The 27,396-nt window shown below is 41.4% G+C and overlaps 1 protein-coding gene across 2 annotated transcripts in view; it reads left to right on the top strand.

Annotated features, from left to right (window-relative positions):
- Positions 1 to 27,396, top strand: part of TGFBR3 (transforming growth factor beta receptor 3) — a 211,268-nt gene that overhangs the window by 65,110 nt on the left and 118,762 nt on the right. For both annotated transcript variants that reach the window (XM_090269730.1, XM_090269729.1), the window contains exon 3: positions 21,230 to 21,414. In XM_090269730.1, the coding sequence (XP_090125856.1) occupies positions 21,230 to 21,414 (185 nt within the window). The remainder of the gene's footprint in view (positions 1 to 21,229; positions 21,415 to 27,396) is intronic.

The following is a 27,396-nucleotide window of genomic DNA, read 5'->3' as shown; positions in this document are numbered from 1 at the left end:
CGCAAATTTCCTGGTTAATAATGATAATGATGGAAATAGCCATTTATTGCGCACTTAGTATGTGTCATATAATCTCTGTGACAGCCATATAGATAAATCCCTATTTAACAAATGAGAAAAATGAGACGGAGTCTCAGGTGGTAGATGGCAGAGCCAGGAGTGCAAGCCAGGTGTTGTCACTGCAGCAGCCACAGGATGCCAGGCTTGCAGTCACTGACCACAGAGGTGTAGGAAGTTGGGCCGAAGTCCTCACAGAAGGGAGAGGCTGTTGTCATACAAGTGGAGTAGACCAGGGTCCTCTGCTGCTTAGAGAGTTACTGGGGTGGTTGGTTTATTTTTAAATTTTTTAAATTTTTGAACCACACGTGATGCTGAACCAAAATAAGACATCCAGAGCAGAAGCTAATCAACCAGCATTTGCTTTATCAGAATTATTTGTATGGTAACTTAGGACATACATTTTTAGTTTTTAATTATACAAATAAAACTTTTCATTATACAATTAATGGTTGAAATACATTTGCATAAAGGAGTTATATATTGTAGAAAGCAGAGAGCGAAGTCATAGTTCCCATTCATTTTTCTGACCAATTTTAGCAATGCCCCAACCTTAGGTAAGAACTATTTACAGTTAGAATTATGTATTCAGTCCTTTCTCTGTGTACTTATATACATATCTGTGAATATATACACACAAATTTAGGGGAGTTAAAGAATTACATCTTCTTCCATACTTTGCAGTTTAAAAAAAGGTTGCATTATGTCATTAAGACTTTTCTGTTAGCATAGACACAGACAACAGTGTGGTGATAGAGGGAAAGGGAGGTGGAGGTCGATGGAGGTGGGCAAAGCAGGGGGACAGGGGGATGGAAAGAGACTTTGCTTGGTGTGATGGGCACATGACGTAGTGTGCAGATGATATTTTATTGAGTTATACACTATGGTTTTACGAACCAGCGTCACTCCAGTAAAATCAGTTAAAAAAATAAAATCTATCCTGTTTTTAATTTTTTTGAAGATTTTATTTATTTACTTTTAAAGAGAGGAGAAGGGAGGGAGAAAGATGGCAAGAGAAACAGCAACGTGCGAGGGAAGACCGGTTGCCTCTCAGACACGCCCAACTGGGGACCTGACCCAAAACCCAGGCATGTGCCCCAACTAGGAATCGAACTGGTGACCATTTCGTTCGCAGGCTGGCACTCAATCCATGGAGCCACGCCAGCCAGGGCAAAATCTATCCTGTTAATGAGACTACCCCCACCCCCAATTTTTTTTTTTCTGTTGATACAAATAATAACTATTTTAAGTACAGCATATGTATTTCATGGTACAGATGTGCCCTCGTGAATGTTTTAGTTGTTTCTTGTGTTTCCCTATTTTAAATACTATGGCAGTTAACACCTGTGTGTGTAACACCATAATACCTTTTCAGTTATGTTGTAAAGTTATGATGTACTACAGTTGGTGTATTTTCAATTATACCAATTGCAATATGGTATAATTACAGTTATGGTATAATACTTTTACAGAGATATTGGGAACTTCAGTTGCTACCTGGACCTAGTAAAGATTGCAAAAGATTCAAAATGTTCTTATGGGTCTTTTATTATTGAATAATCACACCCTCTGAGAAGTATTAATTGAGTATTATAATTGCTTTATAGGTAAAAGGTTAGGAAGTATGTGCTAGGTAGTTTCTTATGTATTATCTCATTTACATCTTTTAACAGTCCTGTGGAAAATATGCTACTATTCATCATTTTTCTAAAATCAAGAGTCAGAAAGATTGTGACAAAGTAACCTGGCTTCTAAGAAGCCAACTCAAAAATTGGAACCCTCATTTTGTGATTCCAAATTTAGTGCTTCTTTCTCTATTCTGAAGCTGGCCCATTCTCTTCTTACGGACTTTGAGAAAAATTATAGAAGATAAAATATCTTTTAAATAATGGAATCATAGCATGAGTAGGGAAAGGAAAAGCAGACATTCTCATTTGGGGGGGTTGGGAGGCTGGTGAAGCCTCTACCCCTGCCATCAGGCTTGGAGCTGCGATTCATGACTCAGGAGGCTGTGACAGTGGCAACACGGAGAGCCCTGGTGCCCTGACAGCCGTGTCCTGCTGTTGTGAGCTGTGGATTTAGTGCCGTGGTTAGATAAATCAGTCACTGCCAGGAAAGGCTGTGTGGGTAGATGCAGCCAATTCCTGGTGGCCCTCTCCCTACAGGGGAATGGCCCTCCATGGGTGAGTGGTCTCAGCTTCCTTGGGGTTCTGATTTCTGTATGGATCTAAGGGTTATTTTCAGCCTGCGGGATGGCTCAGCTCTTTGAGAAATGGTCCTTTTTATAGGGACAGTGGAGTAGGGCGATGGTTAGGATTCAGTTTGTAGGTCCCTTGAAGTTGGTGTGAGCAGCCTTCCCTGCCAGATGCAGTATCTGAGCAGTTTGGAAAGAGGAACCAGTCTTACTCTCTGGCAAGATGACCTGTGTCCTTGGATCATAGGAGGATCTCATTGGCAATAAAATAATCAAAAATTTAAAATTAAACCCTGGGTGGTGTGGCTCAGTTGGCTGGAGCATTGTCCTGTACACCAAAAGATGGGGGGCTCAATTCTTGGTCAGGGCACATACCTAGGTTGCGGATTCAATCCCTGGTTGGGACATGTATGGGAGGCGACCAGTCAATGTTTCTCTCTCACATAGACGTCTCTCTCTCTCTTTCTTCCTCTCTCTAGAATCAATAGGCATATAAAATTATTTTTCAAATTAAGTCATTAAATGCATTTGAGGAAGAAAGCTAAGAAAATCTGATGGCAAAACAAAGCAAATAAAACACAAACCCATAATAGAGTAAATGGCGTTCTCATAATAATGGGTCAGCATTTTTAGCAGATGTATACTCAAGTGTGTGGTGATGCAGTCTGTATATAAAAGTCAAAAGCACAAATGAAGTTAATGTTTACATTAAACCTTCCACCTCCAAAACACACACCAGAAAGGTCCCACTGGTGTATGTGTAATTACATCTCTGAATACTCCCTCGGTCCTCTTTTCCCCTCTTTCCCCCAAACACGTTATTTTGGTTACTTCCCTAAAGATATGTGATATATGTGAGGGAACATATTCAACTGACTCACACCTCTCAGAGAAGTGTATAAAGTGTAACATTTTGAAACACCAGGGATGCAGGTCCACTGGGAATCCTAAATGCCGGTTTCTAGCCACAACCGTGCTGGAATGAAAATAGAAAACAATGAGGCATGTGCAGAGTCAGCTTTTCTTTGTGTCCGCAGCTCAGCAGTTTTCCTGCTGTCCTAAACTTTCCTTTTTTTAAAAAAAAGAAAAGGCTGAGGGAAAAAGAGGAAATGATCCAGTTTAAAATTTTTCATAGTGAAGAGTGAAAATATAAAATAACAGCTAAGGCTGTGGGGACACATAAGAAAATCAAAACTGAGTTCATGGTGAGAAAGCTCACTGTTCTTTGCCTCATTGTGAAGACTTGCGTGTGTGTGCAAACAGCACGGTACACACCTCTCCACACACACACACAGAAACGCAGCCATGGAGTTTGGTGATGGTGCGATACAAGCTCTATGCTGTCACCATGGAGCATGGATTTTATTTTTGCTTCTGCTGCCCACTGGCTGTGAACCTCAGAAATGTCACTTTATTCATTAATTGATCAAATAATTTTATTTAACCAATATTATTGAGTGCTTATTATGTATGAGACCCTACCTAGGTGCTGTGGAGGATTCATAAGAAAATGCTCTCTCTGACTTGAATACGTTCAGCTTTGTGGCCTGGTGCTGTGGTGTGTGCCCATGAGAGAGGGACCAAGCTGCTGCAGGAATGCAGAGGAAAGGGCAAGGTTATGTCTAGCTGAGGCAGTGAAGACCTCTGAGCTGGGCTTTAAAGTCTGGGTGGGCTTTCAGCACCTCCGAGTCCAGGAGTGGAGATGAGGTGCCAGAGCGGGGAAAGTGCGAGCCCTTTCCAGATGACCAGGCCCCCGAGGAAAGTGGGGCTCTGTTGTGGTAGGTGCTGACCACCAAGTGTCCCTTAATTTCTCTGGGCCTCAGTTTCCTCATCTGCAAAAAACCCTGTTGGGATTTCTTTTTGTTTCAGTGTGCCGAAGAAAGAAAGAGAGAATTATGTTTTAGTGTGGGCGTGCAAATTTCCCCTGATCTTATGCCTTAGTGTTTGAAAACAGTTAGGTTTTCAGTACTTTATGAAAAGTAGGCAGTAAAAAGCTTTCTTCCCTCCCCTTTCTTACTCCCCCCTCCCGCCCCCCATTTAAGCACCATTATCACTGCAATATTTTTTACTATGAGAAGCACTTGTGGGAACTTGCTTGGTAAATAGAGGAAAAAACTGTAAGTGATGTGTCAAGCCTTTTTCGTGAATGACGCAAGAACCCAAATTTATATGAAAGCTTTGTTAGTAAAATATTGTTTCATACATCTGTACATGCATCTGCAAGAGGAGAAAAGCCAAGACAGAGGGAGATGTGAACATCAAGTACGTTTACTTTTTTTCCCCCTGCTATTAGTAGCGTCCTTCAGAAAGTACTGATTAAAACTCAAGGCGTTTCCAACTGTTGGTTTCCTTGCTTCATAGCATACCAAGTCAAGGCTGAGGTGGGGGCCACCTTCCAGAAAGCACAGACTTCCTTTATGATTGGAAATAATCCGTATTTTGTTTGACCTTCAGGATATTCATGGCTTTTCTGGAATACGTGGGCCAACATTTGTCCTGGCAAGGCCAGCGCAGTTTAAACTTGTTTTATGGGCAGTTAAAAGCAGTGAGAGGAAGATGAGTATAGTAATTTAGACATTTGCATCCTTTCTGGCGTAAAAACGAACGGATGATTTAAAACAGGCAGTATTTGAAAACAAACAAACAAGAAACCACTTCTTGCAGTCCGAGTCCTTTGTCTAAACCTTCGAGAACTTCTCCAAGGTCAGAGTGTTCTTTTGCAAGTGACTTGTCATGAAGAAGGGATTACATCTAATTTATTACACTGTGCTAATATTTGCAATCCTATTCCAAAGATTGTCAAATATAGACCTTGGAAAGCACAATTCCCATGCCTTTTGAAAAGTACGTTCCTTATGATGCTTTGTTTGTAAAATGTACTGCCACATGGCTGTGGATTTGCATTAACATGCTAATGCTAACTGGAGTTATGTCTCGTGGTAGTTTTTTACTATTTTTTAAATCTGGCCAGAGGCAGAGCCCAAAGCAATAAGGTAGAGTTAAAAGTTATTGTTCTTATTTTAAAGTAAATATATAACTAGGGTGCTTGTTGTATACTAGGTTCTTGAGTTCCTTAGAAGGCCAGTCATTCTTAGTACTTAGGGCCGCAATTTGATTCTGTCAGATGTGTAGTTGTAGAGATGACAGATGAAAAGGTGCCCAGGGATCAGATGAGTTCATATGTGGTTCCATGAAGATGTTTTCTTTAGTAAGAATATCTGTTATATGGGAGTATTTGAAAATAATCCTATCCTAATATAGTTAAAATCCTATATCAATTTAGGAGGGAGAAGTAAACTAAGTACTTTTTATTCTGCTTATGTAAAGGAACGTAAAAGAAGGCATGTCATTAAATTTCTAAATGCTTCCTTTAGCTTTCGGTGTGCTCCCACTAGGTAAAGTTATATTTGCATGTTAACACTTACCACATGAGCCTGAAGTTTCAGTTGAGGCCGATAGATGGGAACCACAGTCTCTAGTGATTTTCAAAATGCAGTCTTGTGAAGATGAAGAGACCCCACAGTTGAAACAGATGGTGTGTTCAATTCAAGGGACCGTGTGGGAGCCCAGGAAGAATGTGAGGCTGCCTTATCGCCATCAGGGCAATTCCAGCACCGTCGCTGTTGGCTGTTAGTCGTATGCTTGTTTGCTAGTCACTCAGTTACACAAGGGAAATGTCAACCAAAAGAAACAAGAGAATGTTGTACAGTTTCTGTCTGGTCCAGATTTATATGTATTTGCTTACTGCAGTCGAGAAAGCAGGAGTTGTAAGTGAAGCTCAAGGGTTAGGCATGAAAAATAATTGAGAAAAATGAGTAGAAAGAAAGAAAAATCAGTGTTTTGATAATCTTTGTCAAATGTTTTCTCAAAGACCAGCCTCAGGTTTAAAATATTATGCAGATGTGGGCTTTGGCCTTCAGTAGTTTTCTGATAGGAATTCAGCCTTGAGTTGAACTTCGAGAGAGGTTATTTTCTTTTCTTTTTTTCCTTTTAATTACTAAGCGACCAATCTGTTGTAGTTTGTTGATCTATTTTCTCCTCTTACTCTGCTTCTATTGCTTTCTGCATGAGCTGCTGTTTATTCTGGAATGCTGGGCACCCACATGTAGAATTAGCGCTTGCCTGCCTCTGTCTTAACCAGGAACAGAGAAACTCTGACCTGATATTTCAATTCACAAGCTTAAGTGGACTGAAGAGGTTCTGACCCACGGTTACTTGCTCTAAGTTCCAATTGCTGAAGACCCTATTTCTTGACATAATTAATATGTGCATTCCCACTATGGAAGCTTCTCAACTCTGTGTTTGCTTATCCTTTTTCCTTCAGGTGTTTAGGAAAAGTCTGATCACAGCCAGCTACTTTCCTTGTCAATCGATTTTAAAACAAAAAGTCCAAACTTTTTGTTAGACAAATCCAGTTCGTTAATTTCTTACCTAGGTGTCTCATTTTCAAGCTTACAGAATACTTTGCTCTCCATTACTTCTGTTTACTTTGGCAAGATGGGTAATATCAGCCCCAGTTTACAGGGGAAGAAACTAAGTGAGGTGGCTCAGGTCAGGCAGCTTGTGAGAGGCAGAGCTGTGACTAGCACTTAGGTCTTCTAATGCCAGGTGCACTCTTCTTGACTCTGTATGTTGTATGTTGTGAGTTTCTTCTTTTTTTTTTTGAAGGGAGAGGGCAGATGATGAGGAGAAAAGAGGTTCTTTTCTATTGAGTTGTTATATATTTGTTGATAATATCTTGATAGTTGTGTAGCGCTTCCCAATTTAATAATAATTAAAAAAACCCTTTCCAATGTATAATCTCATTTGTTTTTCTAACAACCCTGGGGATTATATAGAACAAGAATTATCTCCAGTTTAAAGATGTGAAAACTGAGGGGAGTGATATATAATTAGAAATTGGAGCCGTAGCCCAGACAGGGCTGAACTAAGACTGAAGTGAATGAGAATTAAATGTGAGCTTTTCCTTTCTGCCTGGTGTGTCAGTTGCTGAGTTAGGTGTCATGGGAATAAAAAACACCTATTTTAAAATTGTTCACAGTATCGTGGAGGTTTTTAGAGTAGGGGAAAGATGTGGGGGGATCAGGAAATTATTTCTTTAGCATGAAGGAGGTAGTAAATTTGGAAGAGTTCATGTTATAGAACTGTAGCCAGATATGTTTACTTTTGTGATTGCCTGTGTTATTTTGCTGGTTTATTCATTCCTATGCATTAAGATAGAAAAATAAATAGAGTTCTGTTTTGCCTCCCTGAAATAGTTTTTATATTTTCTGGAATTTCCTCACTTATTGTCTTTAGTATTCCAAAGTTTTATTATGATCATACAATTGACCATACAATAATAGAAGAAGTAGGTGTAGGTTTATTTGTAGAGGTTCATTAAAGTAATTTAGGGCAAATGTATTTTTTGGAGCCTGTAAATGTTCACTTTTTTTTTTTTAGTCTTGAGATTTATTTCATGGGTGTCAGTTCTGTCCATTCTTGTATATTTTGGATGGAAGAGGGTGAAAGGTGAGGAGTTAAGAGAGGATAGTTTAATTTTTCTCTTTGGCTCAAATATGTGGTTTTACCATAAATTGCTGAAAGTTTCCTGTTTTTGTTTGATTAAAAAAAGTACACTTCCATTCATTGTTTCCATGCAATTTCCTATACTTTTACAGTTAAAAAAGTTGAAATCTAAGATAAATTATGAGTTATCTCTGGGGCAAAGAAACTCTTTCATTTCAGGAAATAATTTTTTTTTTAATGAACCTCCCCAAGTCTATGGAACTGCACTGGTCCTCAGCCTATGCCTTTCCTTATACAACCATGACTTGCAAACAGTGCAGTCTGACTGGTTCTAACATGAGACAGCAGAGAAGATTTCCATGTCCCGACTTGATTTTAGAAAGCTGCAGATGATATCATTGTACTATAGAGGGGCTTTTTGAGTGGCCTTGTTCTGTGTTTTCTCTGTCCAGCCTGCAGCCTGCCTTGCACTATCCTGGTCACAGTGGGATCATTTGTGCCAACATGGGACAGGGACCACTGATTTCCATGACAGTGTCTACTAGCATTGTGACAAAGTGAAGACCGTGATTTCAAGTTCCACTGAGGAACTACAGTGGAAGAATGTGCAAATGATGCCAAACTGTAATTAATCTGGGATGTTCAGGTTAAATCTCTTCATCTTGAAAAATAAGTAAGATGGGAGACATGACCATGAGACCTTTATACACCAGAACACAGAGACACACACACACATAATTATATATACATATAACTTAGTCATATATTTGCTTTCTTATCTTCTTGAGAAGATAAACTTTTTTAAATGCTCGAAGCCCTAGAATGATGGGAGAGTAGGTTTTTTTTTTTTTTTGCACAGCTTTTGTGTGAACTAAGTTCTCAACAGTTCACTGCACTCCCTCAGCTTTACTTTCTTTTGATGGCTTGCCCATCAAATTAGATTGGTGTGGACAGGTCACTAATGTTGTTGCTAATATTGTCACTAATATTATTATACAGTATCAGTCTTTTGGCAGGTCCATGCATCTGGAGCACATGAAGGTTGCCAAAACCTTTGGTGAGTTACAAGGAGGGTAGCTGCCAAAAGTCCATATAGATTACTCTGTAGGGGGGAGAGCCTTCATCCAAGCCTGTTAACTTAGAATTGAGGGTAACAGGTTGCCTGTGATGGACTTGAGGCAGAGACACAGGCCTGCAGCCAGAGATGAGAAAAACAGAAGTATAGGAAGTGTACGCAGAACTATAAAACATAGAAATAGTAGTATTTATAATGATGGCCCCAGGTCCTCAAAAACAATTTAATAAGTGATATTCTGGATGCTCAAAATGTTTAATATGGCCAGGAAGTGATTACGTGTGTAGTGTGTTTTAGGTCGAGTTCCCTTAAAAATGATTAAAATCACTTCCTTTGTCAAAAGGAGTAAAGCCTTAGTTATTTGGAAGATCTGCTTGTGTGGGAGAGCTCATTATTAGTCAATGCGGAATAAAGGTGGCATTTATCGTATGGCCGTAAGGCGGGTTCTTGGGGGATGAAGTACGGTGGGAAGAGGGAGTATGATATTAAACGAGAGAAGGAATTAATTATCACCTTAAATAATGGATTAGTGTAACTTGGGTACATTTTTCCATGCAAATCTTGAAACAAAGCCCCTTTTGTTCTAGGAATTGGCATGCAAAGGATTATATTTTCAAGTTGACCATTTGAAAGTATTAGAGTTTGTCTCCATGTAAGAAAAGGTGAATTCCCGCTGGCACAGTGGTTTCTGAAGGTTCACTTGGGAGGAAAAGAGAGGAGCTAGTTGATTCAGAGTGGAAAAACACTGAAGAAAAGTTTTCTCCAAAATAACACACAGATTTCAGAAAAACAGAAATTGCTTTGATTGAATGTGACAAACTTAAAAAAAAAAGTTGAGCTTTGAAACATCCTATGACACATCTGTTTTGAAAGGTTGCTTTGTCAGGTACAGATGTGTGCTCTACAGTACTTTACTGTGTGTGAAGTTTTGTCATGAGCATGCTCAGTAGATGTTTTTCTGAACAGGTATCTCATTTATCCCAGTTTTAAATTTTTGGGAAGAGTTTATTAAACAACAGTACATTATTTTACATGTATCTTCGGGATAAATACAACTTGATTGAATCGAACCTTAAACTTATACCTGTTTAGATTTTATTTTTTCAAAAGTTGCTTGTTGACCCAGCACAGCAAAATCCAAAACTGTTGATTTATTGCATGGCATGTTTTTAAAAGTCGAGATCACAAAATCCCCCAAAGCCGTTAGCAAACTAATGCCACTTCTTATTTTTACTTTTTTTGCTACTATAGCCACATTAAAAAGTTTTAAAAAGTTAAAAGAATTTCTTCCAATTCTAGAAAAGGAGTTTCTGTGCGTACTAGAGAGACTTGCCTGGAACCTTGAATGAAATTCACTGTAGAGCATATTCCCTCTATTGTTAATGAGGCCATATAAAAAAAGTTATGTGTTTATGGTTTTTATAAAATGACTTTTGAAATCACTGATCCTCATATTAGTATAGGCCACTTAAAATCAGAGTTAAAAAAATGTTTTCTTAGCCCTGGCTGCTGTGGCTCAGTGGATTGAGCGTCGGCCTGCGAGCCAAGTGTCGCTGGTTCAATTCCCAGTCAGGGCACATTACTAGGTTGCACGTCAGGTTCCCAGTTGGGGACGCAAGTGAGAGGCAACCACACAGTGATGTTTCTCTCCCTCTCTCTAAAAATAAAATTAAATAAATAAACAAATAAATTATTAAAAAAAAACCATAAATGTTTTCTTATCCAAATAGCTGATTTGTTTCCTTTTTATGAGATCTTGTAAGCATCACATTTTCTTTTACCTTGGCTGCTAGGAAGCTCCGGGCTAGGTTGGATACTGAAATCAGGCAGTTTCCTTCAGTTAAGTGCTTCAGTAAGATTTTTTTTTTTTTGCTATAGCCACTTCTTAATTGATTGGCTGCTGAAGTGGGTTTTCTGAGCCTGTTTTTGTTTATTTTTTATTACAAGCCCCTCATCTTCCTTTCTAGAAGTAGTTGAGTGTATATATAATAAAGAAATGTATGGCATGACATTTTGGTTGGATCAGGAATTTTCTAGTAGAGCCCATAAATGGGGGACTCTGATCAGACCTACTTTGGTACATTAGTTTTGCTTCTCTAGGACCAGAAGCCATGGCAGAACTTGTCTGAACACTAGGAAGGACTGGTAGAGAAGGCCTTTATACCAGCAAGTTTATAGAGGTCTCTTAAACCTGCAGGGTAAAAGGAAGGAAATTGAACTACATGAAACAAAGTTTCCTTTAAGCTCTAATATTCTGATTTTTAATGCAAAAGGATGTTGAGGTAGATTAAGAAGTTAATTTTTTCAGAACACATCCATAGTTGGAGAGATAGTAATAATAATTATAGTTATATGATAACATATATTAGTTAATCCTAAGAACAGTCTTATGGGGCAGATACTATGATAACGCCTTTGTACAAGTGCAGAATCAGAGACACAGAATGGTTAAGTAACCGTCCTAGGCTACACAGCTGAAGTGTGACAGGGCTGAGATATGAACCTAGGAGACTGGTTCTATGGTCCATAGAGAATTAGGGTTTTGGTTGTTTGACTGAGGAATTCATCATTCAACAAGTACTTGGGAATACCTGCCACATGCCGGGCACTGTGCCAAGCACCAGATGGATAGATAGAGGATAAGCCAAAGAAACACAGTCCTTGCCCTCATGGGGTTTCCAGTTAAGTAGAAGATACGCAAACACATACCCAGATTAATGAAACAATAGAGTTGTAACTAAGAGCTGATGTTGGTTATAATGGAAAAGTATTAATATAATAGGTATAACAGGTTTATAGAGTCTCTGAATTTAATCAGATTCAAAAATGTGGTTCTGGATCAGAGCCACTTAGCTGGACACAATCCTTCTGCCTTTCAAAGGCCCAGTGATTCCTGGTCTACCTACACTGAGAAATCCTATCTGTGGTGCTGCGTTATTTGCCCATAACTGCTGCAAACTCTGGAAACATCGGCTCTGTAGATTCTCCTGAGCCTTTTACACTTTACTGTGAAAGGAGCAAGAGCACACTAGTTATTCATAGATTTCTCTACAGACTGTCATCTCTTTTTCCCTCTTGACAGAAGAAGCACCCGAGCAGTGACCTAGCCAGCTTGAAGAGGAAGGAATATGGTTTAATATTGTAATGGGATTTGATGTATATATTGATGCTTGGTAAATTTGACATTTATGTTAAGCATTTCCTTCAACCCTTTAAAAAAAAAAGATTTTATTTATTTATTTATTTTTAGAGAGAGAGGAAAGGAAGGAGAAGGAAAGGGAGAGAAACATCAGTGTGTGGTTGCCTGGTGCATGCCCCCAACCAGGGATCTGGGCTGCAACCCAGGCATGTGCCCTGGCTGGGAATTGAACCGGTGACCTTGTGGTTTGCAGGCCAGCACTCAATCCATTGAGCCACACCAACCAGGGCTCCTTCAGTCCTTTAACCCAATTGTTGAGTGCTCTGATTTATATATATATATATAAATATATATATATATATATATATATATATATATATATATAGAGAGAGAGAGAGAGAGAGAGAGAGAGAGAGAGAGAGAGAGAATTATAAAATTCTAAAGTAAACATATTTTTAGTTCATGGCCTAATTTGTACACATGGTTGTAATTAGTAATATTTTGCATAGCCAAACCAAAAGTTGACAGATTTGCCTTTTTAAATCTCTCATCTCCTATCTATAATCAAGACCAATGGTTACAGACTATGATTCAACTTCCCAGGAGTTATGATTTACCTCTTCTGCGCTTCTAACCATCCCCCCACTTACAACTATTGTCTTGTCACTTATCCAGACCCTGCACCCCAGCCCTAACCAAGAGCTCATCAGTCCCAGAGAATGCACTGTGCAGCGTGTTATGGCTCTGTGTTTCTGTGCACATCCTTCCCTCTGTTTCTGCACTTAATAAAGAAGTATACTTTCTTTTCATTACATTGTGTGTCTCAAATTCTCATGGTGGGAGAAAAAAACAGGTTCCATTTTCTTCCGTTCTCCAAATCTTCAAGTTTGTTCTTGATCTCTGTGCTAAGCCACTTATGCAGTAACATCCTATAAATTCTAATCTCCCCATAAATGAATATTGTAGCCAGTGTCCCCTTCATTTTCAACTTCCTTTAGATCTTGTCAGAAGCATAGAAACAGGTATACTATCTTATAGATTGAAAATAAACAACAAGAAAGTCAAATTACTTCTTTTCTGATTCCAGGAATTCCCTCAGGGGCTGAATCATGGGCTGTTCTCACCTTTGGGAGTTGTACTTTTAGAATGTACTCAGAGAACAGGAATTTTTACTCTAATACTGTACATAGTTTTATTTTAAGTCTTCCCAGTGCAACTCTTAGAAATAACTTTTGGGGAGTAATGGCTAGGGAGTAGTATAAGAACATCTTATCTTAGATATTTTATTAATCATTCTAAAAGCTCATAAAGAAAACATTTTTTTCAGTTGGAGAAAATGTTTTCATTCATTTATTTCTCCTCTCCCTAGGGAACTTTATGTCTCTAATAGTACTCGAAATTTGTAAAGAATTTGTATGTAGTATATCTGATTTGATGTACAAGTCAAACCTGTCATGGATTATGAGAGGGGGAGAGTATGGGAAGCTTAAAGGTAGGTCAAACAGCTAATAAGTGGCAGATCTAGATTTAAAATGCAGCTCTTATATCTTCTGACCCAGTGTTCCTCCTAGACAACTCACTGTGTCTCCGATACAAGACCTCTTTTCTTGCTTTGCCCAGTGGTGACTTCTGGAACATGCCCCCTCTGCTACCTTTTCTCTTTAGGTTATAAAAAACACAGAATGAAATGCTACCAGCTGCCTAAATCCCTCCTGGTACTTCTTGGTTGTATAGCACTATCTTGCTTAGATGGAAGAGGGGGTGCCCTTTATAGCTTGACATATCCCAACACTTGGAGAATTTAGATTCCTAAGGACACTCTGCCCATTGTTTTCTTTTGAACATTTAAAAACACTCTTGGACAGGAAATTCTCCAACGTGGTTGCACCATAGTTTCAATACAACAATATACAAATATGCACTGGCTTTTGGCTCAGCAAGTTGGCAGTTGACTTCTTGGAGGAGGGTGGGTTAGTCAAGAGGAAGGTTTGGATTTAGGTACTCACTTGGAGCATGAAAGAAACTAGGATAAGATACGCCCAAGGAATTGTGCTGTAGAAAAATCTGTCTGGTTTTTATTTTCCCCCTGAGAAATCCATATTAGAGGTTTTAGAGCTCTTCTTTTCCCTACCAGGGATAAACTTCAGCCTTAAGGCAAGTTTTATTGTTGAAAAACCCAGGTGGACACTATGGTAGAAGAGCCGCCTTTGGATTTTAATGGCGGTACATTCCGCAACTCCGTTCCCAAGGCGCTAGAGCTCCAGTGAGTTGTAATTTGAGATGGTATAAACATCAGCATATGTTGTGTACACTGCAGGCCTCCTGAGCTCAGGGCCTTCCAGGTGTTTTTTCTTGGAACTTTGTTTTTGCATTATATCCTGGTGTTTGTCACATTCCCTCTCATAAAGCTCACTTAGAGCCCGGCTGTGTTGTTGGCTGGGAAATCATCTCGGGTGCCCTTTCTTACAGATTCTTGCATCCCATGGGGGTAGAAGGGATTTTCAGCTCAGGAGCAGAATAGATCCTGCAGTGCCCAGTTCCACAATCTGTGGGAGTTTGTCCCTCTTTGCAGCTGACAGCATTGCAGAATTCCCTGTGGGACAATAACAGAAACCCTTATTAGCCAATGGTGTTGTTGGAATAAAATCTCCCCACTGCGATGTCTTGGTCCCAGGCTATAATATTACCCTTGATTCCCTCTGCATCTTTACCACTTTTATTACAGCTGAACACACGCTCCTCATTAGTACCCTGGGTGATAGGGGGAATCAATGTGCTGGAAATTATGTGGAATAGGTACCAGATGTTTGCATCAACTTGGTATGCATTGGTATTTAGTATGCTTAAGGATCACATTTATTAAATGTGAAAATTACTTACTATATCCTGTCCCAAACAATAACTTCCCCTCCCCCTCAGTATTTTATTCTGTTGCATGAGGTGTGATATTAATTTCTTTTGGGACAGATTAAATTTAAAGTGTGTGCAGCAAATACATCTGTTCCCAAATGCTTTGTCTGTATTATGTCAAGTCTCAGGGCTGGCCTGCAGCCAGTGTGGATGTGGGGGTTCTGTAACTGAGATTGGAATGCTGTGTTGTAGCAAAAGGACATAATGAAAGGGTGAGTCCACTTGCATTTTTGTCTTTAAGTGGAACTGGGAATTTAGACATTGATGTTATAGCCATCTTTTAGAAACATTTCCCATGTGCAGATAGGCAAGCATTAGTGAAAAAGATGAAGACATTTGGTGAAATGAGCTTGTGTTTTCTCATTATGTTTGTGAAGTCTTTTGTGTCAACTGAAAGGTTCCAAGTGTGTGAACCAAGCAATATATTGTATTTTATCAGACATGAGTTAATGAATATGTTTGGCCAAAAAGTGTGTGGACCAAGTCCTGAGGTGAAGGACTGGAAAATGCAAGGTAGGAGAAGGCAGTGCCTTGTCATGGGAAGAGCTTGGACCTGGCACTTACTGGTGGCCTGTGAACTTTGGCACATTACTTAACCTCTCTGAGACCCACTTTCCAGCACTCTAAAATGGGTGTTGTAACACTGTCTTTATGTAGTGTTAGGAAGATAAGAAATAATATGCACACATGTGGCCCAGACAAGGTGCACCAAAACCTTACTCATTAAGAATCATTGGCCTGGGAACCAAGTGTTGCTGGTTCGATTCCCAGTCAGGGCACATGACTAGGTTGCACATCAGGTCCCCAGTTGGGGGCGCGAGTGAGAGGCAACCACACAGTGATGTTTCTCTCCCTCTCTCTCCTTTCCCCTCTCTCTAAAAATAAATAAATAAGCAAATAAATAAATAATTTTTTAAAAAAAGACTCAAACCCTGCCCTGGCCAGGTGGTTCAGTTGGTTGGAGTGTCGTCTCATACACTAAAAGATTGTGGGTTCAATTCCTGGTCAGGGCACAAACCTAGGTTGCAGGTTTGATCCCCAGTCAGGGCAAGAACGGGAGGCAACTGATCGATGTTCTCTCACATGGATGTTTCTCTCTCTCTCTCTCTTTCTCTCTCTCTCTCTTCTTCCCGCCCTCCCTCTCTCCCTCCCCGCCTCCTTCCTCACTCTCTAAAAATCAATGAACATATCCTTAGGTGAGGATTAAAAGAGAAAAAAGAAAAAAAGGAGTAAACCCTGGCTTGTTACAGGAGGTGGAGCCCTAGGTACCATTTGCTTCACATTGTGGCCCCTGGTGGCTCAGCTGCTAAACAGAGGGCCCAGCTTTGTGAAAGAGGCCACTTGGTTTGGGCCACCTGCTGAGTTTCTCACCACAGGGTTTACTTGAATCTCTGCATCTTCAGGTCAATAAATTTGTTTAGGAAAATAACAGAGTCTGACTTCAGGTTAGGAGAGAGGAGCAGGTCAAAAAACACCACCCAAGATTTTGAGATCAGATTGCTTGAGTAGCAGTGGAGAAGGATAAACTTAGCTCAGACTTTGAGAGCAAGAAAAAGTTAGACTGTTTAGGAATTAGTCCCAAAGAATCCTAGACAGGGCATGTCTTAGAGGCCCAGAAGAAATGCGAATATCCAGTGTGGGATGCCACAGTGAGGAATGTCTCTGGAGGTGCGTTACTGTCAGGAAGCATTTGACTGAAATGCGCACCCAGCTCTGTGGCTTACAACAATCTGCTTCTAATGGGAGAGGTATCTGTTCTGCCCATTTTACAGAGTTTCTGTGAGGCTGCTGAGAGTCAAGTATCTGTAAAATGCCTTTCAATTAGAAACCGTGGTGCAGGGTTAACAGGAGTGTGTGTGTTTATGAGACTGGTGCTTCCAGTCAGCATTTCTTCCCACATCGCCTGTGCCCTGGTTTGTCCTTACTGTTGCAGAGGAGCTTCTGCTGTGCTCAGGAGCATCATCACCGAGCATGGTGCTCACTTGCTATTGACTGTGGGGAAGAGATTGCTCGGGGAAGGAAGGGCTGTGGGTTCCCAGCGGTGGCCACAAGAGGAACTCCCAGCCTTCCGAAGCTGGCAGTGAGAGCCTGCTCTAGCAGCTCCAGAGCTCTTAGGTCACCACAGAAGTGAGCAGATGAGTCAGACAGGGTTTCAGAGCATGTTTGTGGCTGTGAAGCGCTACACTTGGGCTCCGCAGTGGTCAAGTGAGGATCATGGCCACCTTGCTACCTCAGCCATGTGTGGTAGAGGCTGGGGGGTGGGTCACCTCGTTCCCAGGTAGTAGTTTTTCTGACTGGAGATGGGTCTGGCATTGTGTGGGTAGACTTTGGAAGAAACCACTGTGAGGTGAATGGGGAAAGATGGGAGACTGGTTCATGGCTGAGGCCACAGGGAGGGGCAGGATGCAGCTCGGGGCACGGTGTGCTGAGGGGAGAGATTGTTGTGCCACCTGGAAATAAGAGCCTTACCAGAAGAGTGTTTGGGATGAGAGGACAAAAACAGGTTTGGGTTTCTGTCTTCTGTGACATTTGAGGGTGGGGAAGCCCCAGCTGGAACTTGATTCTTAGCAACCTAAAAGGCTACCTCCTTTATCTCATGATCGATATTTTTCCCTTTAGTACAAGACTGAAGCTTTGTCTAGTAGGTAGACTAAAAGGAAGAACTCTAGGAGACAGTTCCTATTGGCACGAAATCCATTGAGAATGGATCACCTCATGATTCTTTCACTTTTCCTCTCCTACCACCCTCTCCACATTAATATCTGAGGACATGCTGGGTGCCAGACCTCATGCTGAGATAAGGAATAAAGCAATGAGCAGAATGATTGGATGCCATTCTCTTGAGGTGTTTGCAGTCTTGAATTTATGCAGACATTAAGCAAAATGATTGTACAAGTATAGCCACATGAAGAGAAATAGTAGTATGAGAGTATTAAAAATGCACATCCAATATAGTATGAGCGGTAAGAGAAGCTTCCTTGAGAGATCTGAAGAATGAGTAGGAGTTCGCCACACCATAGTAGAGGAAATGTACAGGAATGGTGGGGAAAGTGTTCCTGGAGGAAACCTTGTGGAGGCTCCAGTGGAAAGAAGGTTGACACTTACTGCTGATGAAGTAAAATAAAGCCAGTATGTTAATTAAGGTAAGTTAAGCTGTAAGTCTCAGAAAACTCCAAATAATATTATTGTTTTGAATAAGAGAAAAGTTTGAATGTGTTTCATATAAAAGGAAGCAATCTAGAGCTGATTTAACAGGTCCAGGTTCGTCAAGGGCCCAGGCAACTTCTGTTTTATTGCTCTGCCCAACTCAGGGTGTTGCTTCTGTCCGATGGCCCAAGACGGCTGCTCCAGCTCTGCCCATCACATCTGTATTCCAGCCAACAGGAAGAAGGAAAGGGCAGAAGAACACATTTCTTTCCCTTTATCTGAGACTCCCTGGAAATTGCATATATCACCTCTGGTTATATAATATTGGCCAGAATTTGGTCATAGGGCCATTCCTAGCTGCAGGCATTAGCGGGACTTCCAGTACAATGTTGAAAAGGAGTGGTGAGAGGGGGTAGATAGCCTTGCCTTATAGCTGATCTCAGTGAGGAAGCTTCTAGCTTCTCACTGTTAAGTATGATGTGATGTTAGCTGTAGATTTTTGAGTGTGTCCTTTTTTCTGGCTGAGGATGGGGTCCCCCAGTGGGTCTCTGTAAAGAGAGCTGTCCCATCACTTGATAAGAGTGTGTCCTGTGGATTTCTTTCTCCTTTCTTTGACCTTGGGCTGACTTGTATAAGCCATGGCTGGCACCATGGCCCATAAAGTGGGGTTTGTCCTGTCCTGAACTGTGATGGGACAGGACTATAGACTCTCGGTGAGGAGTCCTCGTCCTCAGCACTGGGGACATCCCCTCTGTGGTTCCTTCCCTCTCTGTGTAAGACCTTATCCTCTTGATTTGTTTCCCATGAATCTTTGCTCCCACCCTAGTGTGGAGACGAGCAGTGGGGTGATTTAAGGAAAACCCTGCTGGGTGGTGGTGGCATGATCGGGAGGATGGCAAGTCAGGCAGATTGCAAGCCTTTTGGCAGATGTGTTTTGGGTAGAACTACAGCCCAGGCAACATTTTGTACGTACATACAAAAATAGAACTGGAAAGTATTTTTTATTTGTGCTTAATCTGTGATAATGGCAAATTCCTGGCAGGAGGGTATGAAACCAATTTGGAAGGCATTTCCAGTGTGGGCAGCGATAGCCTCCGTGTGTCCCCAGAGTTGAGTAGGAATAGGAGCCTGTCTTTGGATCTCTGGGGTATGAAATATACCAGACATCCCACTATGGCTGGTGAAGGCAGGAGGGCATGGCACACACCTGCTCATACTGTTTTCCCTGTGTGGGAATCATACATTCAGTGCCTTCTGCCTTTGCTGCTGCGACACCTTTCTTCACTACCTCTCTTAGAAAGCAGCTGGACACAGTACAGCAGTACAAAGGGTAGCAGTGATTATTTGAGAAGGGACATACCTCATTTCAGAACAGATAACTATTATCAGCCTAGATAATTTCCATGAGTTCTGAAATAGACTTAGCACACCATGCAGGATGTCTGCTTATGGGGTAGCAGAGCAGGTGTGGGACTGCCTGGTTCTGAACTGCATGTACATTTTAGACCAGAGCTGTAATCCTGGAGAGGATCTTTATTATGTAGATGTTGGGAAGAACTAACTGGCATGCACTCAGATTTCTTATTGGCTTCCATTTGGAAGGTTGAGGTTTAGTAGATTTTGTGTATTCAAGTCCCAGCCTCCCCAGCTATGAAATGTGGATAACACCAAGCTCAGTGTGTGAGATTGAGGTATTGAAGATTCCTCCTCCTTCCTGGATGTCTCTCTGTCAATGCTGCCTTTGTGAAATGAGGCTAAAATGTGGTGGGGTTGTACCTCACATCACTGTAGCAATCTGTTTCCCTCGTCAGTTCCTTAGAGTCAAAGCCAAGTACCTGGAATGGTGCCCTATTCACTGATCAGAGAAGGGAAAACTGTTTCTTAAGTTCAGGGATTCATTTGACAAATATTTTTTGAGCCAGGCACTGTGGTGGGTGCTGAGGATGTAAAGATGAGTAGCCCACAGGCATTAGGAGGTCACACGGGACTGGCTAAGACAGAGGTATCCATTGGTTGCTACAGGATGGAAAACCAATCAGCAAAGCTGGCCAGAGCACTTGTGAGAGGACAGAGAAAGAATACCTCCCGTAGTTTGGGATGCGTGATGTGGGGTTGGAGTTACAATGCAAGAGAAATGTGGGTAAAGGGAACAAGTTTGAATAAAGACATTGGAGTTGAGAATCATCATGGTTTGTTTGGAGACCCTTAACCTAGCTGGTATTACTGGATTGGGAGGGGTGCGGCTGGAGAGGTAGGAAGGAGTTAGAACAAGAAAGGCCCCTGTGCCAGGTTATGGAGCTCAGGCTCTATTCACAGGGCCAGCAGCTCCCCAGGGACAGGACAGCTTGGGAGACTGGGGGCAGGGGCAGGTACTTGCACTTGGAATAACCATTCAGTTGAGCATTCCTGGGTTGGATGGACAGTGCTTATATAGAAGGTGGCCTGGAGAGCTTGATGCCTGAGGCTTCTTTTAGACATACCTGCAGTTGCTAGGGGCAGAGGCAGTGAGGGCTACCGGACGGAAAGATTAGGAAGCATGGATAGGTTTAGGACTTAAGGTCTGATTGAGGCGGAGAATGAGGAAGCAGCAGCCGACTTTGACCAGGGTCCCGTTTGTTCTTTTTGAGGCTTTGTTCACATCCTGCCCCTCTTTGGAGGATCTTCTGACCTCTGGCCCAAACTTGGCTCTGCAACTCTGGGGCCATTTGCCTCCACTCATTGCATCTTACTTTGTATTGTTCTTACATTTGTTTGGCTTTGTCTAAGTAGCGGAAGCACTTGTAAGGTAGGGACTTCATCTTATACTTTGTTGATGTAATTTTAGGTGTTTAATGTTATTTATGCATAATATTATTGGACCTTTAGGCAATTTATTTACCTCTGGTTTTCTTCTAAGAGAGGAAGGAAGAATTAAACACAGACGTCAAATGGGAGGTTTCATCCATCCAGAGGAACACATTCATATTTAAAGGGAATTTGAATAATCAAATACACATCAAAATCACCCAAAAGGAATTTAAGAGATTGTAGTTTTAGAAGAATAGGCTAGTTTTTTTGCCATTTAGTTCCGGAAGTAACTTTCCTGGAAAGAGCCCTTGGGTGGGCTGGCAGTGGTTTGATCATCCAGAACAGTTAAATTTAATTGTCGTACAGTTGATTGTGGTCTCTGAGGGGTTCATGCTTGTGATTCTCTCTACAGGTCCAGAACCCGGTGCCCAGTGTGAACTGTCACCTGTCAATGCCTCCCATCCGGTCCAGGCCTTGATGGAGAGCTTCACCGTCCTTTCGGGCTGTGCCAGCAGAGGCACGACAGGGCTGCCGCAGGAGGTGCATGTCCTGAACCTCCGGACCACCGGCCAGGGGCCTGGCCAGCCACAGAGAGAGGTAGGCACAGGTGCCAGCTTGCTACGCATTGCCCCTGTAAGTTTGTAAAGACACTTTTCTGAACCAAGAGTCCTTTTCTTCCATCCTGGGTCTAACAAGGACACTCACCACGTATGAACATATGTGGGGAGGAGGATACCAGCTACACTCAAGAGAAAAGGATATCAAATAAAAGATTGCTCTCTGGACCGAGCAACTCTAGGACTTCGCTGACTAGAGAACTTTGTGGTTTTTTTAACTTTTCTGTCCCCTTGTATTGGAAAGAATGTTCTTAAGAATTGATCTTTTTAAACAGAACTGTGAAGAAACAAAATTAGGTGCCATTTCTTTGTAACCGAAAGTGTCTTATCCATCTTTTTCTGTGCCCTGTCTTCTGTTGTTGCTTTGTCCTGCAAACCTCTGACTCCTGCAGGATGAGTCAGGGAGCCTTCTGGAATAAAGATTGTGATACTTTGTGCTTGCATGAAAAGCCTTGGGGCTGACTTCTTATGCTACCCCGGCAGCTTTGGAAGATGGTGGTATCTTGGTGGTGATGATGAGGGTCTGAGCTCATAGTGACTCAGCACTTACTCTGTCCTCAGCACTGTTTGAAGCACTTACCCATTTACTCCATGAAGTCCTATTATTATTCTCATTTTACAGGTGACAGATAGGTGCACAGATAACTCATTGGCCCAAAGTCAGTGGCTCAGAAATGATGTATGGCTCAGAAATGGCCTAGATTGTGAGTCACAGATAACACAGAGTTGTCATTCTTTCTATTTTTAAGCTTCTGTATGTCAGAAATGTTATCACTCAAGTATAATCTCTCCAGGGAGAAAGAAACCACAAAAATTCTGATCACAGTGAAGTGTAGAAAAACCAATGCAGAGCGGAATTTACCTTTGAGTTTTCTTCTGGTCAAGAAAGTTAATTTCCAGACCCATTTGTTTATGTGCGTCAACCACTCTGCCTTTTTGGGGGAGTAGAAATAGTAGAGGTGAGGTGTCCAGAAGGAAAAGCAAACTGATTTTAATCTTATGAAAGTGTGCAGAGTTGGCTCATTTCAAAGACAAATCATCTAACCTTTCCAGCTATGCTGGAAATTATTGTTAATACTTTTGGTTGCTTGCCATTGTAGCTGCAACACATATTTCAGGTCAGATTTCTTTATCCCAGTAATATGTCCTTAATTCTTAACTTATGGGGAACAATTTGTGGTGGGAGGGGAAGGAGGAGAGGAGGAAATGCAGTTCCTATGAAGCGTTGCTGACTCCAGCGGTTCTTGAGCAGCAATAATTACTCATTTTATATATGCTTCTCAAAGGAACCAGGAAAGAAGAGAATGTTTGAGCTATTACAGAGCAGCAACAAGCAGAACATTCTGGGTGTTAAATTGTGCGGTACAGTTATTTACTCTGAAAACAGATTCAAATAAGACTGTCACAGCAAAAGAAAAATACCTCAAGGAATGACAGCAGCGCTCTCCCACACTTGTTTTTACCATGTTAGATCAAAATGGAATTCATTTTAGGCCATGGCAGTACATAAAGTTAGATGGCATCAGGGGACAGTGTGCTCAGTGAGGAAATAAAGAAAGGGCCTGTGCGGGTAGTCTCTAAAGCGTGTTTAAAAACCTGACCATTATTCTTCTCCCTTCAATATTTGTATTGTATGTGTGTGATTTTGAGTTAATGATGTAAAGATATTCCTGAGACTAGGCAACTGAGGGAAATTGTGTTCTTTTCTTCCATGAGGACTTTGAAGAATTAGATGGTTGTAGTTCAGTCTGGCCTGAAAACAAGATGGGTTAAGTGATCTTTGGAAGTTTCATCTGGCTCTGAGCTGCACGTATATTGAGGACCTGAGTGTATGATGTGTGCAGAGGAGTGCAAAGGACATCAGAGCAGAGGGCCATGGGAGAGAAAATGAAAGTTTGTTCATGGGTGGTAAGATGAGGATGGAGCAATATTAAATCTCTCTCACCTTCTTCATATATGACTGTAGAGATACATTATTGCATTCATGCAAGCAGTTTTTAAAAATCATTTGAACCACATGAGCCAGCAGTTCCACTCCAAAGTACGTATGTACTCAAGAGAAGTAAAACCATATGTCCATATAAAAACTTGTCCACAAATGTTCATAGCAGCATTATTCATAATAGTCAAAAAGTGGAAACAACCCAAATATCCATCAACCGATGAATGGATAAATAAAACGTAGTATATGGACTTCCGGTCAAGGTGGCGGCATAGGTAAATGTGGTACTTGAATCCTCCCACAACCACATCAGAATTGCGACTAAACTACAGAAAGCTGTCATTCAGAATCACCCGAAATCTAGCTAAATGCAAGTCCTACAACGAGACTGGTAGGAGGAGCCCAGCTTCAGAGCGGCTGGTTCCACACCCACATGTGCTGGATAAAAACCAGGAGGCATATCTGGGCAGTGGTGGTCCTACTGAGGAGCAAGAGATCCCAGCCCCACACCAGGTCCCCCAGCCCTGGATTCCAGTGCCAGGAAAAGAAGTCCCCATAACTTCTGGCTGTAAAAACCAGTGGGATTGTGGCTGCATGAAACAGGCTTCTGGAGTCTCATGCAGTTCCTCTTAAAGGGCCGGTGCACAGACTGACTTGTACTTGCTCCCTCTGAGCTCCTGCACTGGGGCAGCAGCTCAAAAGGCACCAGGGACGTACAGGGAGGGACTGAATTATCTGGCATCAAGGTGAGAGCTCTAGGGGCAGCTTTCTGCCAGACAAACGTGCTGGCAGAATCTATTGTTCCTTTTCTGAGGCATGCCGCTGCCAGCCCCCCAAAGAGCTGGCTGGGGGTGGGGCACTATAGCTGAGTCTCCATTGACCTGACACACTGTTTGCCCCGTCTTGGTGATTCCCAGGGACCTTGCCCCACCCAACCTGTGAGCTCGCCCAAGCCATTTCCAGTGGGTTTTCCATACTAGCTGCCTGTCTTGGCTCTTGCTGTGGACTTTCCTAAAATCTCTCAAAAGCTGACAAATTGCAGACAAAAGGCATCTGATCTTGGCATGCCCCGTACCTTTTGCTAAGTGGCTCCAGGCCCAGCTCTAGCAGTAGCTGGCCTTGGTTCACATCTTCGCCTCTCCTGGGCACCTTCAATCTCAGCACAAGTAGCAGCCATCTTCAGATTGCTCTGTAGCTCATGCCAAGTGGCCCCAGGCAGGGCACAGGTGACTGACCTTGCACCTCACAGGAGGCCCCAGAGCCATTGCACCTGGTGGATAGCTTTAGACCATGCTGACTTGCACCCCTACCACCTCCACTCAAGGGGCAGACTTGATGAGGACCAAAGCCCCACTGAAGCAAGTCCTGCTCTGTAGGGTTGGCTCCTGCATAACACCTTCTCTGCTGTAGGTGCAGCCGGTCTTTGTAGTCAGTTGGCCTGCGGGTCAGTTCCTCCCAGTGATGCCAACAACAACCAAGGCTCAACTACACAGTCCACACAGAGGTGCACCTGGAATACCCAGCTTGGGTGACTGTGGAGGCTGCACCACTGGGCCATACAGGACACCTACTACCCAGGTTCTCTATACCAAGTCAGGAGACGTAGCAGCTCTACCTAATACATAGAAACAAACTTAGGGAAGCAGTCAAAATGTGGAGACAAAGAAACATGCCCCAAATGAAAGAATAGGAGAAATGTCCAGAAAAAGAGCTAAATGAAATGGAGGCAAGCAAACTATAAGATATAAGAGTTCAAAAACAGTGGTAATAAGGATGCTCAAGGAACTTCAACAGCATGAAAAAGGATATAGAAACCATAAAAAATAACCAGTCAAAAAAATGAAGGGTAGACTAACTGAAATGATGAATAATTTATAGGGAATCAAGAGTAGAGTAGATGAAGTTGAAAACTAAATCAGCAATTTGAGATATTAGAAAGTAAAAAACACCCAAGCAAAGCAGCAAAGAGAAAAAAGAATTCAAAAAATAGATTGTGTAAGGAGCCTCAGGGACAACTTCAAATGTACCAGCATTCACATGCAGTGCTAGAAGGAGAAGAGAGAGGGCTAGAAATTGAAAACTTATTTGAAAAAATAATGACATAAAACTTTCCTAACAAGGAAGTGCAAAGAGTCCCAAATGAGATGAACCCACAGGGGCCCACGCCAAGACAGATAATAATTAAAATGCAAAAGATTAAAGACAAAGAGAAGATCTTAAAAGCAGCAAGAGAAAAACATTAATCAGCTACAAGAGAGCTCCCATAAAACTGTTAACTGATTTCTCAACAGAAACTTTGTAGGACAGAAAAGAGTGGCCAGAAATATTCAAAATGATAAAACGCAAAGACCTACAACCAAAATTACTCTTATCCAGCAAACCTATCGTTTAGAATGGAAGGGCAGATAAAGAGCTTCCCAGACAAGAAAAAGCTAAAGGAGTTCATCATCACCAAACCAGTATTACAAGAAATGTTAAAGGGTCTTCTTTAAGAAGAAGAAGAAAAAAGATGAAAAATATGAACAATAAAATGGCAAATACATATCTATTAATAATTGAATCTAAAAGTCAGACAAACAAAGAGAAGAGAAATAGACTCATAGATACAGGGAATATATAGATGGTTGCCAGATAGGAGGGACGTTAGGGGGATGAGTGAAAAAGGTGAGGGGATTAAGAAGTACAAAGTGGTTGTTACGGAATAGTCATGGGTATGTGAAGTACAGTGTAGGGACTATATATAGTCAATGATATTCTAATAACTGTGTATGGTGTCATGTGGGTATGAGATTTATTGGATAATCACTTAATAAGTTATATAATGTCTAATTACTGGGTTGTACACCTGAAACTAATATGATATTGTGTGTCAACTATAATTGAAAAATAAAAAATAATTAAATGGGAAAAATGTGATATATGCATACACTGGAATATCATTCAGGAATAAAAACATGAAGTACTGATACTGCTACAACACAGATGAACCTTGAAAACATTTTGCTAAGAGAAAGAAGACAGACACAAAAGACCACATATGTATAATTCAATTTGTATGAAATGTTCAGAAAAGACAAGTTTATAGAGATAGAAAGTAAATTAGTGGTTTCTTTGGGCTGAAGGGCAAAAGGGAGAAATGGCAGCTGACCTCTAATGAGTATAGGGTTTCTTTTGCGGGGGACTGAAATGTTCTAAAATTAAATGTAGCAATAATCCCACAATTGAATATGAGTATACTGAATACTATTGATAAATGTGAATATACTAAAACCCATTGAATTTTATCTCAGGAAAGCTGCTTAAAAAAAACAAAAACAATAAACAAAACCAGTAATTTGACCTGCCAATATTCTAGTTAGCCCATAAAATTTACCTTAACTGCTTTTTCCTCCAACCTAAACTTACCCAACTCTTTCTGTTATTCTCTCTGGGTGATTTGATTTTTATAGATACATTATTATATGGTCTGTGCTAAAAATCACAGCCGATCCATTTTTGGGGTATTAATGGGAGGACCAGAGGCAGCCTTGGTGTGTGTGTACCAGATGTTAAAGGCAAATATTTTTCAAAATGAAGTGATAAATGTTATTGCTTATAAATTAGCAAAAAGAATGCCACCCTGGCTCTATGCCATAGTTGAATGAGCGCTGTAGTTGTTTTTCATGATGTCCTTAAATTTGAGGGAATTACTAAATCAACCCAGTTTCCCCTCTGCTTGTTGTTGGTGTGATCAGCATGAAGACCTATTATGAATCATCCCTCTCTGACCTTTTACTAAATCCCTACCTCCCAGGCACCTGAAGGTTGTTCTTCAGCTGAGGAGTGACCCCTTCTTTTCCTGTGTGGGGTAGGTGACAGAGCCTTTACCTGGAAGTAATAACCTCAGCAGGTTGACAAAATTTGGGGGAACAGTGACTCTTAAGTTAGACGACAATGTTATAGGCTAGCAGAGAATTTGTATCAGAAACCTGCCTGTTACAATAATATATACAAAGCCCTGCTTTGCCATTGGCTTCCCTG

Source organism: Furipterus horrens, unplaced genomic scaffold (genome assembly GCF_987537825.1).
Source record: "Furipterus horrens unplaced genomic scaffold, mFurHor1.1.pri manual_scaffold_3, whole genome shotgun sequence".
NCBI classification, from domain to species: Eukaryota; Metazoa; Chordata; class Mammalia; order Chiroptera; family Furipteridae; genus Furipterus; species Furipterus horrens.
Note: the sequence above shows the minus strand (reverse complement) of the source record. Positions and strands in the feature narration are given on the sequence as shown.